General features: G+C 33.3%; 1 protein-coding gene across 4 annotated transcripts in view; it reads right to left on the bottom strand.

Annotated features, from left to right (window-relative positions):
* PTPN13 (protein tyrosine phosphatase, non-receptor type 13 (APO-1/CD95 (Fas)-associated phosphatase)) overlaps window positions 1-16,579 on the bottom strand; it is a 162,103-nt gene that overhangs the window by 79,777 nt on the left and 65,747 nt on the right. For all 4 annotated transcript variants that reach the window (XM_012647232.1, XM_012647233.1, XM_012647234.1 and 1 more), the window contains exon 7: window positions 11,045-11,611. In XM_012647232.1, coding sequence (XP_012502686.1) covers window positions 11,045-11,611 — 567 coding nt within the window. The remainder of the gene's footprint in view (window positions 1-11,044; window positions 11,612-16,579) is intronic.

The raw sequence follows: 16,579 nt of genomic DNA, 5'->3' as shown, positions 1-16,579 counted from the left end.
CTGGAAGAATTGAGATGTCATGACTAGAGAAAGGACAAGAGTCATGTTGAGACAAAGCTTTAAATAGATGAGAGGAGTAGAAGGATAGATGACTAGCCATAGACTGATGGACAGGAAGTAGTGCATTGTTCCTAGGATAATATTTACCTGCAGAGCTAGGTATAACATAGTAGACGCGACTTTGTCCATCTTTGTTTACAGTGAACATGAATATCAGGTGATAATATAATTAATGGAGTTTTAGAATTGAAAATCGAGGTATTTACCAGTACTTTTTTTCTAAGTGATTGCATTCTACTACAAGGAAGTCTCATAAATAAATAATTAATTTTTTAAAAATCCTCTGATTTCAAAGGATTATAAAAGATGGAAAACAATAGTTTTATCTAATACTACTTTAAATTTAACAAACATAGTATATTATAAACAAGTTAAATAGTTACTTAGGAAGAAGTGCTATTTTCAAGGAGCCCCAAAGTACTTTTGTTTCATTGTCATAGAAACCCCAAGTTAAATTGTTGAGGGACTTGTCTAGGGAAACCGAACCAAATTACACACCCGAAATTGCAGCATACAGTACAGGAAAACCAACAAGGCCAAGGAGAGGACCCAAATGTAAAGGAGTAATATGGTTTCGATAACTTACCAGGAAAAGTAGGAAGTCACAATATGCCTATTCAGTGAACTGAGTAGAGAACTTTCAGTCACTTGGATGTTATACCTTGCAATAACCATTTTATACCCCATATTAAGCAATAAATGAATTTACTGTTTCACAACTATTTCTGCAAAGTGGCTTTAAGATCATAGATAAATTTTAATCTAAATTTCCTTCTTTGGTGGTACTTTTAATTGTTCTTATATTGTTTCATGTGTCCATATTTCCTCTCCCTTACTAACTTATATTTTGTTTTCTCTTTCTTCAGTTTCCTCTGACACCACCAGTAAACTTTTCTCAATCTCTGGGTTCCTTCTGTAAGACAAATAAATACAATTTTGACCAACCCCTTGAAAATATAACACTAAATCAGCTTCTCTTGGTGAACCATTGACCTGTAAATGTTGTTCTCAGTACCACACTTGGAGGTAAGGTGGGTATTACCTTATGATGCTTTACTGCTTTATAGTGATAGAACTCTGATACTACGAACATGAACTGGATAACTTGCTTTTGCCTATTAGTGGTAGGAAGATTTTTTTCTTCTTCTAAGACTGGGGTAGGGGTGAGGGTATCTACATTAATTGAAGCAGTAGGAATCATTTTTGGAAGCTTCTTGTGTTCTGGAGTGTATCTCTGAAAATGTTGCTAGCCATGTTCCTTTCGTGTAATGGTATGACAGATATAACCAGATTAAAATTCCCAGGGAATATTTAATACTCAGTTATGCTCTAAAAGGTTAGCCCTTATAAGCATGACCTTTCTGTTTATGAATTAAATAATAAATTTAACATTTTCAGGAATTATTATAAAATTGTATATACCCTTTACCAAGAGCATATTGCATTGGTATATATGGAGAGGTATATTTTTTCTTTTTTTTCTTTTTGAGACAGAGTCTTACTGTATCGCCCTGGCTAGAGTGCTGTGGTGTCATAGCTCAACATAACGTTAAACTCTTGGGCTCAATCCTCCTGCCTCAGCCGCCAAGTAGCTGGGACTACAGGTACACACCACCATACCCAGCTAACTTTTTCTATTTTTGGTAGAGATGGAGTCTCGCTCTTGCTCGGGCTGGTCTCAAACTCCTGACCTCAAGCCTTGGCCTCCCAGAGTGCTAGGATTACAGGTGTAAGCCACGCTGCATGCAGCCGAGAGGCATATTTTCTATGTTTACAGGTCATCTGAACAGGAACATTTCTTAGCTTTCTGAGATGATCTACATAAAGGTATCCTGTAGGCACCAACCAGATAGAATTGGCTTTCTTCCTCTCTTCTAGTCTGCAGAAGAGGGGTAATACCTAATTTTCAACGAGGTGTCCTAACATTTTTAACTACTTTTCTTTTTGGAGGATTCAGATAGCTCAAATATGTTTTCTATTTTTGAATGTATAATCTTAGCACTTTAGATTTGGTCTAGATCCCAGGAATGTGGTATTTACAGGGTAATTTTTAAAAAAATTGTTTATTATGAAAATTTCCAAACAGACACAAAAACAATGGATATAATAAATCTTTATGTACCCATTTTTCAGTATCAACAAAATCTGACTGGTATTTTTAACTAGAAAGTATCAGGTTATGTTTTTTCAAAAACAAAAAGATGCTCCTACACATTTACAGAATATCACAAAGTTTTCTGAATGCCAAAATTCTTGAATCATGTACAATGGACCCATTAAAAGATATCCAAATACATATTTTATAAAATGCACATATAGCTACTTTCATTGCAATCTTATAACTGCAATAGTAAAATTTTAAGCTTTCACCATTGTAACTGCAGAACTGAATGTAGTTGCCTTTTGTGGAAGAAAATTAGTCTCAATATCTAATTTGTTCGTCTGCAAATTTCGTTTCTCAGCCAGTAAATATCTAAATGAAGCCCACAATGTACAAATCAGTGTACTAGGGTCCATTTAGAGTCATGATTACTCCTCATTTCACTACACAATTTCCTTCTTTTTGATTTTCTATGAGTACTTATTTTTCAGATGCAAAAAATAAAGTTTTAGGAAAGAATCACAGAGTTAGAAATACAAATGAGTACAAAAGAGTAAATGGGAGGGTAAAATCATCCTGGATACATGTCACCAAAAAAGAAGTACTAAATTGAGTGTATGTGAATGTATGTATATAAACACATGAAACATGTATGAATATATTCTCTCCAAAAATATTTTGTAGAATAGTCATGAGAGAATGAAAAGAATAGGGATTAAAGAAGGATGGCTTAAAGAATTAAGATTTGGATAGAAGTCTAGTTATTCAGATTCTGTAATCATATATACTCTGAAATTAGAAGATACCATTTAATTTCTAGTACTATTTTACCATAATTAAGACTATACAATTTTTTGTCAGCACACAAGATATAAAAACCTCACCACTATTTTATTATCCTTTAACTGTAATCTTATCTTCTGAACAAAATTCACACCGACTCTAATATCATATTGACTCTATATATACAGCAACAATAAAGAGAGGTTTTCAATAGGCTAGTGTGTTATGTCATAAGTTCTTGACAACTAAGAGTCACAGTTTCTACCACCACTTACACTTAGCATTTTTAATCTATAAAATTGTGGCACGTGATCATGAATACTATACTTTAAATGTTTAGGAGATTGGATTCCAATTATGAAGATTTGCATCATCTTCTGGGCTTACATAAGCTACTTCAGATGAAACACTAGAGTCTGCAATTTTCACATTAAAATGACTCTAAGCCAGAATAAACCGTAATCTAAAAACACCATTTACAAGTGATACATATTCAAGCCCAGACTAGTAATATGCAAAAAGAGAGACTTAGCCATTTATAACAGCGGGAATTAAATGAGCACTTTTAGCTTGACATTTCTTTACCTTTAAATATATGACTCTAATTACAGATACAAGTTTCAAAGAGAACTAAACAAAAATGACTGCTTTTGTAGTGTAGAACTACAAAACATTTTAAAACTCTATATTTTAAAGGATATGAGCCCTAACAAAATATTTCAATTTTCAAAGAAAGCAGAGAAACACAACTAATAACATTATGTACTCATATATCAAGTGATCTTCTCTATGCTTCCTTTTAGAAAATTAACTTCTGGAGATTGGAGACTGTACCTTTCATGTGTTCACCAGAACCCACTGCATTCCATATTATACCATGTTGCAATCAGTAGAATATGTTCTAAAATCTCTTGAGAGCTAGACATGATGAATAAAATTTTTAACTGAGGCAAACAAAACTCATGCAAGTGTGAATGTGTGTAAGTAAGGATATATGGAGAAATGCTCTGTAAACTGTCAATCACTCCATAGATATAAACTCCATAGACATAGTACAAATGGCAAAAAGAATTAACAGTTTCCAGTTACCTCTTTGGGAGTCTCGTGTGATGTGGAAGCCACATATCTGGGCCATGACTTGGGTCTACCACTTTGCTAGAATCCTCTAGGATTCTCTGTTGTTATGACTTCACTGTCCCTTCTAAAACCCTCAAAGAGTACAGAGTTCAATAGGAAATTGATTATATTTGCTAGTGGTTGATCGGGTTATGACTGACAAGTATGTGATTTTGCTCTTAGAGTTGAACAAAACAGAAAAGAAGGAGATGTGATTTCTCCTCACTATATGTATAATTCGTTAGGGAATATTGTAAACCATATCTGAAACAGCATCACAGAATATATTAAAATTATGTAATAGCCACATTGCGATATTCAGTTTATATTAGTAAACACTTACTGAGTATCTATTACATGTCAGGTCTAGTAGTAGATGCTAAGGATACAGCTATGAATTATATTAGACCAAATTTTTCAAGTCTGTGGGAGGAAAAATAAGCTCCTTAAAAGAAATAATTTTAGGCCTCCTGGTGCTTACCAAAGGCTGTGTTCGTACACTGACTGTATAGAAAGAGGAGGCAGGCCGGGCCTGGTGGCTCACACCTGTAATCCTAGCACTCTAGGAGGCCGAGGCGGGAGGATAGCTCGAGGTCAGGAGTTCGAGAACAGCCTGAGCAAGAGTGAGACCCCCGTCTCTACTAAAAATAGAAAGAAATTAGCTAGACAACTAAAAATATATATAGAAAATGTTAGCCGGGCATGGTGGTGCATGCCTGTAGTCCCAGCTACTCAGGAGGCTGAGGCAGAAGGATTACTTGAGCCCAGGAGTTTGAGGTTGCTGTGAGCTAGGCTGACGCCACGGCACTCTAGCCTGGGCAACACAGTGAGACTCTGTCTCAAAAAAAAAAAGAGGAGCCAGAGTAAAGGTATCCCACATACACCCTAGCCCAGGCCCTGTGCCTGGTCTGTATTGTAAATGGGGGAACATGGAAAGAAAAAAAAAAAAGAAATAATTTTAATGGAAAACATAGGCCATAGGCTATTATCCTAAACTGTGAAGGAGAGAAAGATTTCTGAAGCAGGCAATGCCTGAAAGCTCTGACAGTTTTAAGGCAGACTGTTGTATAAATAAAGGCATGGAAATATAAAATTGCCTTTATATAGGTAGGTAGATAGATAGGCATACACACACATATATGCATACATAATGTACTTCTCTATTTCTCTCCATATATACGTATGCGGGGGGGGGGCGGGAGGCAGAGAGGGAGAAAGGGAAGGAGAGAGAAGAAGGAAAGGAGGAGGGGGAAAGGGGGAGGGGGAAAGGGGGAGGGGGAGAGAGAAGACGAGAATGTGTACACGGTGTGGGAGTAAGGTGCGAAACGGGATATGCCAAAAGATGAGACTAGAGAGATACAATCATGGAGAGCCTTAAGCATGATGACCTAAGGAGCTAGAATTTTATCTTGTTCAGGAGACAGAACATTATTAAATGGCTGATGGCAGAGAAGAAATGTATTCGAACGTGCATGACAGTGAGACAAATGGGAAGACAAAGGGACTGGGATAAAATGAAGAAATATTGAAGGTTAAAATTGCTGAGTCTTAAAAATTGTAATGATATCCATTTCAATCTTTCTTAAGACATGAAATTTCAATCCACGCTTCTCAGAGTGGCTACATCAAGCCAAACTGGGTCTCTTTGAATCACGCTATGGGTAGATTTAAATTAGGTCCTTAATTTCTGATAAAGTAGCATACTATTTCTGTGGATTCTGAAGTCAGTATTATGTTATCATTAATACAGACACTAGAAAATTCATATTGGTTTCACCTTTAACTTTCCTTAGTGTTTAAAAATGCAATTTCATTTTTCCACTTGGATAAATCAAAAGAAGAGAATATATGTCTCTTCTCAGTTGTTTAAATAACATTTTTATTTAACCTAAAGAATAATTTATTGCTAATTTCTTCTCAAATGCTTCTACAACCAGTCTTACTTCATTTGAGCATTGGTATTTTACACTGGACTAACTTTATATAAGAATGGTCTAAAGCTGCCCTGTCCAATATGGTGGCCACTAGCCACATGTGGTTATGTAAATTTACTTTTTTTTCCTCAGTCCTCCTAGTGAATCATTGAAGTATATAAATTTAAATAAAAAATATTCAGCTCTTCAGCTGCACTGCCGACATTGCAAATGCTCAATAGTCACATGTGGCTAGTAGTAATTACTAAGTTGTACTGTGAAGATATAGAGTATTTCCTCCATTGAAGAAGTTCTATTGGACAACGTTGGTCTACATTATAAATCTCTTTAAAATTCAGCCCTGGAAACACAGTAGACACTTAATTCTTCCTAAGATGTTGCTTCCATCTATAATAGTGTGTTCCTCAGGGATAGCAATATATTTGCATTTCAGTAGAATAAGTCATTACTACCTGAAATGCATGTGATATTTGACCAATATCGCATAAAATCCCTGCTTATTCATATTTACTTTTGCAAATATTTGTGTGTAACTAATATAAATAAAAACTGAATATTAAAATTATTTATTTTAGCTCATGAAGTAATCTAATAATCCAATTATATATATATATATATTTTTTTTTGGCTACTCAAAGGGAAATACGGTGAAGAAATAAAAGTTGAAATAGTTCATCTCTACCAGTTTGGGATTTTAAAAAAGAAAGGTAAGTTTTGAAAAAATGTATCTCTCTTTATGAAATGTAAGACATTAAAAGTATCACATATGAACCATAACATTTATGAATTCATCCCCTTGCTTTTCTTAAATGTAACTATAAAAATGTGAACTTTGAAATTCAGTCTTCTCAAATGAAACATTAAGTTGCCTCAATAATAAGAATGGCTCACACACTCAAGTGTTTACATATTCTAGTTGCACGACACAGAATTTAAGCTGTATTCACAGGGGAGTCATAGGATGGTAAAACTAGGCTAGGACTAGAGATTACAGCACTAGAAAGAAGGAAACAATATTTAATTTTGATGTGAAGTAGACTGACTAACAGCTCACTAAATAAATAACATTTAACCACAGCCACTTTTATAGAAATTAGTTTTATCTGTTCTTTATACTTTCCTTTCCAGTATTGTGCAGGACACAGAGGAGTTTGAACTGTTGAAAGCAAAATGCTATTCACAGTCCCCACCCAGGGTGTGGGAGTACTATTCATATTATACCCACAGTACTGTTTCCAAGTCAATCTCTCATAATCAGGAATCTACTGCCAACCCACAGAGCAATGGATGGGGTGTGTGTGGTAATTACATCACAAGAAAGAGAGACAGAGATATTTGTCAGATACTCCTATTAGAAAACAGACAACTTCTCAGATCTTAAGATGAAATAGAAAGAAGTAGAAAAGAAAATACTGGGAATAAGGAAGAAAGGAAGAGAGAAAAATAGGATAGTCCTATGCCGATGTGAAAAAAAAAAAAGCAAATTTAAAAGAATAAAGCAAAAAAAGAATGACGTTCAATTTTAAAGCGAGTTTCCACAAAGGAAACATAAGTTATGTTTCTTCCTGCCCCTTCCCTACTGCATCTTTTTTTTTTTTTTTTTTGAGACAAAGTCTCACTCTGTTGCCCAGGCTAGAGTGAGTGCCGTAGCGTTAGCCTAGCTCACAGCAACCTCAAACTCCTGGGCTCAAGCGATCCTCCTGCCTCAGCCTCCCGAGTAGCTGGGACTACAGGCATGCGCCACCATGCCTGGCTAATTTTTTCTATATATTTTTTGTTGTCTGATTAATTTCTTTCTATTTTTAGTAGAGACGGGGTCTCGCTCTTGCTCAGGCTGGTTTCGAACCCCTGAGCTCAAACAATCCGCCCGCCTCGGCCTCCCAGAGTGCTAGGATTACAGGCGTGAGCCACCGCGCCCGGCCCCTACTACATCTTTAAAAAAAGATTTAGAAGTAACATGTAGTAGGAATTCTTAGACTAAACCTCTGAAAATCCATAATGGAAATCTACAATCTCCAAAATGATGGTAACCCTATCATTAACCAGTTATGTGATCTCGGTTAATTATTAAATCTGTGTAAGTCCAAGAATATATTTAGATAACATGTACTCTAAGACCTCTTGTAATTTTGAAATTACTGAAACCCATTAGCAACTGACAAGTTTAAAGATCACAAAAAATCATACTGAACATTTATTTTTAAAAGTTTTAAAATACAAATATTTAAAAAGGAAATGTATACAATAAAATGTGTATTAATGACATTGACTGTTCTGCTTGATTTATCACATACACACAAAACGAGGATCCATGGAGCCTACTTTTCATGAGAATTAAATGAGATAAATGGGATTTATATGGTTTTCTACTCTTTTTTCTTCTTTGCATACTAGTTAAATCTTCATATTACCAATCTGCACTTTTGTTTGCACAGCTAACATAAATTACCTCACCTTTAGAAAAAGACAGCACAGAATAAAACCAACAAGTTACTCAATTAAATAACTAATAAGAATTATTGCTTTTGAATTCTAAATCTCAAACATTTCTTTCAAATAATGTTTCTAGTCTAAAGCAAACATAATTATTGCTACTTGCAGGTTACTATATAATAATGGAGATTTATTTAAGGTGGTGTATTTCCATAATAAACCAACATTTTCAGGGTTTGTTTAACTTGGTTGTAAAATATCCTCTGGGGGGAAAAATGGGTAGGTTTTTTGTGAGAACAAATGCTTCTGAAAATTCTTCAAAAGCTAAGAAAAATTTCAGGATAGAAACAATTCAAAGCATATCATATTTTATTTTTAAAAAGAAAGCTTTTCCTTTGCTTCTATATCCTATAACAAATCTAAAGTTTCTAAATCTGAAAATAATGACATACTAAGTAGTTACCTTTTGAACAAATAAAATTCTACAAGGATTAGGTATCATCTTTGCAGATATAAAGCATATTTGGAAACAAGTTGGTCTATTTCAGTTTCCTTAACACTTACACACATGTGCAAACACATTACCCGAGAAGATAATAGGATCATATGCTACAATAGTCTAATATATTTTGTTATAGGTAATAAAAAGAAATCACCTATTCAAAAATATATTAAAGACTATTATAGCATAATTTAACATATTAAATATTTTTCATTAATATTTGATATCTTTCCTGTTTAATTCTCAAACCAGGGATCAAGTGTAAAAAAAAAAAATTTCCTCAAAATTCATTAATCCACACTACTATTAATTTACCAAATATTAAGAAAAATAATCTTTTGAAACTAGATCACATAAGAATTATAATTTTATTTTTAATATTCACATTTTTAAAAAGATATTACTCAACCTTTTAAATGTTAGAAATAGTCATCTAGATTGGTATGTATCTTCACTATTTATATTCTGAAACTATAATGGTTTTATCTGTTTAAATCATTGAGGACTGTTTTTCCCCTCACGATGAACAAAATTTCTTTAAATAAATGCCTCCACGAGGGCACATTCATAAGAAGTCCAGACTAAATTATTGCTGATATACTAGCTGTTGCGCAACACTAAGAAGGCATAAAAGGGAAAACTTTTTTTTTGTAAGCTGTAGGAACTGCCCATTCTTTGCTGTCACAACTCCAAAAGTTAAATATTGAAATTATGCATAAAACAAATTTCTAAATTTTTATTTCCTGTCTTTGAAAGTTTTCAGATCAAGATTATATATAACCATCACATAGAGTTGGCTAATTTTTTTCCAAAAAATGCATGTTATACAAAAACCTATGATATCAATTAGGTATTCAATAATTTCCTCCATAATTTCGAATTCTTCACTAATTTGCAATTGCTGAATTGAAAAAAAAAACTGCAAAGCTTCTTTTACTAGAAGTAAAGTCCAACTTGGAAAGTATGTTCAGCTTCAGAACTATGCTAAAAACTTCAGTAACAGAGCAACAGACTTTTAGAAGAATACTTTAAAAATATAGTGGAACAATGACCTTAAAGATGAATATGACCCTTAATTATGTCACTCTTCTCTTTGAACTAGAAAGCACCTGAAAGTTCCCTTTAATCAGCTATGTCCTCAGATTTGTCTAGGAGTCAAGGGCAGTTATAAAATTTTAATCTTAAAAAATGTACAGGATTAGATTGATAATTCACTCCTATTTGTTTTCTCTTGCAACTATTTATACTAAACATAGCCTCTATATGTCTAGAACATAATTTTATTTCATTCAGTATACTGAATTTTATGTGTGAATCAGGTACTTTTGAAACAGAGCTTTGCCCTGGAACAATAAGTATAACATTATTATAAAGTTATTTTTATACTGCTCACACTAATAATATGAATCGTTTTACATTCATTACATAATTAATCTGTTTTTGGCAAGCCCATTTTACAGATGGGTAACTTACACTTGGAGAGATGAAGACCAAGTAAAGATCACATAGCTACTAAACGGAGTAACTAATTCAAACCTAGGTTGTCTACTCTACAGCTATGAACCTAACAGTACCATGACTTTAAAAATATAGATTCAAAACTTTATTCCAGATTAAGCAAATCATAATCTCTTAGAGTTGTGCCCTACAATTTGTTTACTGAAGCTGGTGGTTGGGAAAGGATCTCACCCTCACCGTACTATCCTGCCTCCCGATTGCTGATTTCGATGAACTGCTTATTTTCACGAACCACTCATATACTGAAGGCTCCCATGAGATAGTACATGATAGATGGTGCTGTGGAGAACTAAAAAGTAGTAGAAAACATGCCTCTTGCCCTTGAGAAGCTTACGATCTAAAAATATACCACCCAAATATTGAGAGACTATAAAGTGGTTGGACCAGGCATGTTTACGAGGGATAACTTTGTGGAAGCAGAGTACTCTGACTAGGGTTTTGGTGGAAGGAGAACAGAAATAAGAGATTGATTTGGGTTCAAAGGTTTGGCAGTGAAGATAAGACTTGTGGAATGATTTAACAACCCTTTTTTATTTCAAAACACAAGTTTAAATATTTCAATTCAATTCTCTCTCAGACACACACAAAATTACTGACCTTCTACATTCATGGCTTCTCTCAGAACCTGAAGTTTCTTTTGTCTCTCTCGGATTCGGTCCAAAGCACTTGATATTGCTGTGGATGTGGGCAATTCTCGAGTGTGATATACTGGATCCATTTTCTGAGGGCCAAAGATATCCAAGGCTATACTTCCATCTGAGTATCTTGCCTCCTTTTTTCTAGGAGTAGTTGAAGTCCGCACTGTAACTGCCTCAGGGTGACAGTGGTGGGACGTGCCAGTCTCTCCAGAAGAGAAGTCTCTGTCAGCTGTACAAAGCAAGTCCATGGATGAAGCCCAGATTTTCTTCTTAGGAAGCACATCAATGCCAGGGATAACTTTTTTTTCTGGGCCACTAGTTTTGAACCGGTAAGGGGAGCACGTATTTTCGGACTCTTCATGCCCAGAATTGTTATCTGATAAAATGTCCTTGAAACAATCTTCCTCATCTTGTGTGTCTCTGATAGACAGAAATCCCATAGATTTACTAAGCCCTTTGTTAAGAAAGGTCTGATGAGAGAATGGAGACTTGTGTATGTCTAGTACATCAGAAGAAGAGCTTCTTCCTGGAATGATAAGAATCTAACATGTATGCACAGAATTTTTAACATGTATGCACAGAATTGGAATGTAACCCATTATTGACAATAAAAGTGGCGGTAATTTCCTAAATTCTCCAAATTAGAGATGAAATGGGATAGTGGTGATGGTGATAGCAGAAGATGAAAGAGATGCTATGTTTGCATAACTTTTCAAAGTCCAATGTCTCATAATAAAATCACTAATATATTGAACTTGTTTTTGAGTGATATTATTTTATATTCATCAAAAGTAAATTATTTGATCTAAAAAATAGACAAAAGTTTTTCATACTATTTAGTTTGGTAGAATGTTAATTATTCAAGAAATTATTTGGGGCAATAAAAGAATGTATAATGAACTATTTTAACTTCTAAAGGTATAACTCAAACATATATCAGTATAAAGCCCTGGTATATTCTGGTCTTTTAAGTCAATATGTTTAAAGAAAAAACGAAGAATTCTTGCTATATTCTGGATGGAAATAAGATTGTAGCATTTGGAATTCTTCAGTATCAAAGTTTTATTACAATTAGATGTTTTTGGAAAATTTTATTGTGTTTGAAATGCAGATGATTTGATTGTGTTTAAGTTGTGCCAGAAACTTAATTTTTTCATGGCAGACCATCATGTACTAAAACAGTTTTTTCCTCTAGAGCACACTGCATCAGTATTTGTGGATTGTAATAAAGTAGAATGGCTTATTGGTTTTAACTACATCAAGGACTAAAGAATAAGTAAGAATTAGTGTATCAGTACATGCTGATTATTTACATTCTCAAGATATCTTGCTTTATGTGATTATTTCCATCCATTTGTCATCACCCTATTTCCAATTAATACTATTGCTTGACTAGATCATTGCAGTGGCCTCCAGATAGGCCTCCCTGTTTCTTCTACTATCCTCATCCAACAATTCTCTAATTAGCACCCAGAATATCTTTTTAAAATGTAAATTCCAAGATGTCGCTATGCTGCTTACTAAGTCTTAAGGGCATACTATTATACATTCAGTGAAATCTGAACTCTTTTTGAGTCTGCCACTGGAATCTTTTTTAGTCTCATCTCTACTTCCCTCATTCTACCCAGGCCATGGGTTTTTTCTCTGCTAAGTTCTCTTATACATTAGGGACTTTGTACATAATTTTCCTCTGCCCTGAATGCTCTACTCTAGATATTTCTTATGAATAGTTACTTCTCATCCTATAGCTTTATTTTAAATATGATTTCCTCAAAGAAGTCTACCCTGACATAATTGTACTATAAATAAATCACTTTCCAAATGTATCACGAGTCTATTCCATTTTCTAACAGGTAAATTTATCACTGTCTTTTAGGTCATTAGTATTTACTTGCAATATACAAATGGGCCACATTATCTTAAGAGAGCTATGTCTTCTCACTAGCCATATGAGGCCTAAAAATAACTGCTAATAAAGTGGCTCTTGGATAGCTACTACTTTACAGATGCTGGGTTTTTATTGTCTTAATGCAAATTAATTGGATATCAAAATATTTCAGTCTATGTTTATTAAAAATCCAGGAAGTTATTTTAAATTCTATAAGGCAGACCCAAATTAAATGACAGTACTTCATGTAAAAGTTTTCACTAATATTCTACTGTTCCTAAAAAACATATCAATTTAAGTATGGCTCATCATCTACAAAAATGTGGATATAATTTATTATGCCTTCTTATAGATGACAGGATAAATGAGCTAACACATATGAACCAGAGCTCTTCTGAACAAGGGCAATATAAAATTCTAAATTTTGCCTCCCTTTTCTATTTCTGCTTTATTTTCCTAAGCACATAATTTTCTACTGAGGGGGGATTTAAATATTCTTTTGAAAGGAAATAATAAAACCAGAGGTCAGAAGATCTCCCATAAAAGTTTTATATTATTCTGTAATAAAAAGCATCACATTATTCAAAATAGGGTGAGTAGTGACTATAAGTGGATTTTCCAGCTTTTGGAAGAGGCTCTGAGTTCAGAGAAAGTTTTCAGACAACATTAGATTACATACAATTATAACCATCCAGATTTAAAATGAATCCCTAAACATTCCCTTTTAGAGAATGCATAGCTGGCTAAAAAACTAAATGAGGAATAATAAATATACTTTATTTATAAATAAAAGATTTTGGTTTTGTATCCCATGGATAAAATTTCAAGAACATAAAAAGTCTTTATAGTAGAACACATTCCATTTATTTTAGTTAAATTGAAAAAAAAAATCTTCCTTCAAGAGCACATTGTATTTTAACTATTTTTGTTATAAGTGATCAACATTATCCTAAGTTGGATATCATGATTCCACTTGCCCCTTACACATAGACTCAAAAATTCACAGCATCTCTTGAAAATTCACATCAAAATGACATTTCAATATTAAAAGAGGCTCCCCGATTTCCCATCTGTCCTCACAGATGTGTTCAAATACCAAAAAAAAAACAAAAGAAAAGAAAAGAAAAAAACATGATATTATCAATACACCTAAGTTCTGAAGCACCATCATGCTGATCTGATAATGGTGTAAGTTTCCATCTTAAGCTTGGCAGGAAATGTTTGACTTCTTTTTGCTCAGAGAAGCCATTTTATCAGCATCGGTAGTATTAAGTAACGAAGTGGGGGCAGACAGCCCACCAGTTTAGGCCTTAGCTTCTGTGATAGATCTCAGAGGTAAGACATAAGAAGAGATCTTTTAAGGTCATTTACTCATAGATGAAAGATTTTACTAAGTTTTAGTAGAGCAATTAAATCATTAGATTTAAGGCATTATCCCTAAATTTGCTTACTTCTTTTCATCTAATTCTCTATGTCACTGCCTATCTTGCTTGACATATTCTTTATTGATGACTGTGGTCAGGAGCCTAATAAACTAGTGTTATCACTAGGTAAAGCTTTTAGGTTGGTATACATTGAAGAGAATGTTTTACTACTCATGTAGTCTCACAAGGTTGCTTTGCTTCAAGTGACCGCTGACAGTTAAGAACTGGCATTGTCCAAGTGTCCTAGAAGAATATTTCTTCTTTAGGAAGAAGTTATCTTCAAGAAAATTATCTTCAAGAGATAATTTTTTTCTCAATCTTAAACTATTGAAATTAGTGTATCCCACTGACTATAGCTGCTAATTACTTTTAACTGGTAATGGATGTAATTAATATATTTGATTCTGTCTTGGAGGCTTTATAAATTTGTAAAAAGTAAATTAAAAGAGCACCTGTATAATACTATTGTGGAAAGCAATGGCTAAGAAGGTCTGAAGAATCCTCTTCCATTATACTTGATTCAAACAAGACTATTATTTAAGTATAAGAACTTCTAATTCTATCCCAAAATATGAACATAGACAACATTTGATTTATCCTGAGTGACTAACTGTAATTCCTTACAAATTCTCTTGAGTTTAGATACAGGGGAGATTTTGTTCTCCAATAAAGATTTTATTCTCCAATATGACTATTATAGAATAAAATCAATGGACAGACTATTTAAGAATGTGATTTCTCTTGTTAATTTTGTAAAGTCATGACAGTCGATGCTTCATTATCTGAATTAGGACAGTCTATTAATCATAAGACTTCTAAAGCGCTATTAGACAATAATACTAAATCTTACTTAGTATTATGAAAAGAAAAATCACAAATAAAAGCCATGAAAATTTGGTTTAAAACTTCTGATGACTTTATTGTTACAATAAGGAAATGGTCTAATAACATGAGCTCAAGGTGGTAAACTACAGATTACTTTTCTCTTTATTTTGCAAACAACTTAATGTTTAAAATAGATCAAATAAATAAGTCATAGAGTCTCACATATATTTTGTGAGACTATTAAAGAATTATATTATAAATACATTTCAAAATCTAATATTTTTATAAAACCTTTTTCATGCTCATTCAATCATCAAATTTCATTGACACCTACAAAAATTAATGTACTTAATATAAGTTTTTCCTATCCTTAGCATCTATATGTCCAGAAAGCTTCACTTTTATAAATGTCTTTTATTAAAAAATATATATGTATAAATGTAAATGACAAGTAAATAACCTGCTATTTAAGGTCTGTTATAGAGTCGGTATAGATTCAATTCAATCTCTAATTGCTATATCTAAAATACTATGTAAAAATTAATGTCTGAAACACTAAGACTCTGAATCATTGAAAGTAATATAAATTACATTAACATTTGCCATTATTTAAAATTTGATAAACTAAATATAGCAGGGGTAATCTTTTTTCTTTCTATAGACCCATAATGGATACGGGAAATGGGGGTCTCATATATGTATATAAATATGTTTTATTCTTAAAAAAATAAAAATTATTAATAATATAACATTATATTTACTAAATCCAGAAGTAACAAATACTCAAACAAACTGTAATTCCATAACACAGCCACTTAATTGTAGAAGGAAATGATAGTAGGAAACCCCAGAAAGAGATTAGACAAAGAACAGGAAAGAAAAATAAGGAAGGAGGGAGGAAGGGAGGAAAAGAAGGAGGGAGGGAGGTGTGGGGAAGAAAGGAGGGGGAGGGACAAAATAGAGCATAAATAAGAGAAATGATAATATCTTTTAAATCTAATGTTTCACTTATTAAAGTGTTCATTACGTCTCCTTGAAAAAGAGTCTTTTAGCTCACTATTGACATTCATCTATAATTTTCCATTATTATTTAGTTCTAAAACAGGAGACTAACTGAACATATTTGATGGAATAACAAATTGCTACTCTTGTTAGCACCAAGGTTCACACTATATCCTATCTCAAATCCTAGTATAGTATAAAAGGAAACCGATTTTTATCTATAAGAAGAAAGTGGGTCTCTATATATGGGAACATAAGTATAGTAAGGAAACATTTGCCAGAAAGGATTAAAAACACTTTCTTAAATTGCCGTCAAAGCATTGTAAAAAGTTAATAAGCAAGTCCATCTTGTGTG

The sequence above is a fragment of the Propithecus coquereli genome, unplaced genomic scaffold, assembly GCF_000956105.1.
Source record: "Propithecus coquereli isolate 6110/MARCELLA unplaced genomic scaffold, Pcoq_1.0 Scaffold26, whole genome shotgun sequence".
Classification (NCBI taxonomy): Eukaryota; Metazoa; Chordata; class Mammalia; order Primates; family Indriidae; genus Propithecus; species Propithecus coquereli.
The sequence above is the reverse complement of the archived record's forward strand: the minus strand, read 5'-3'. Positions and strand labels throughout refer to the sequence as shown.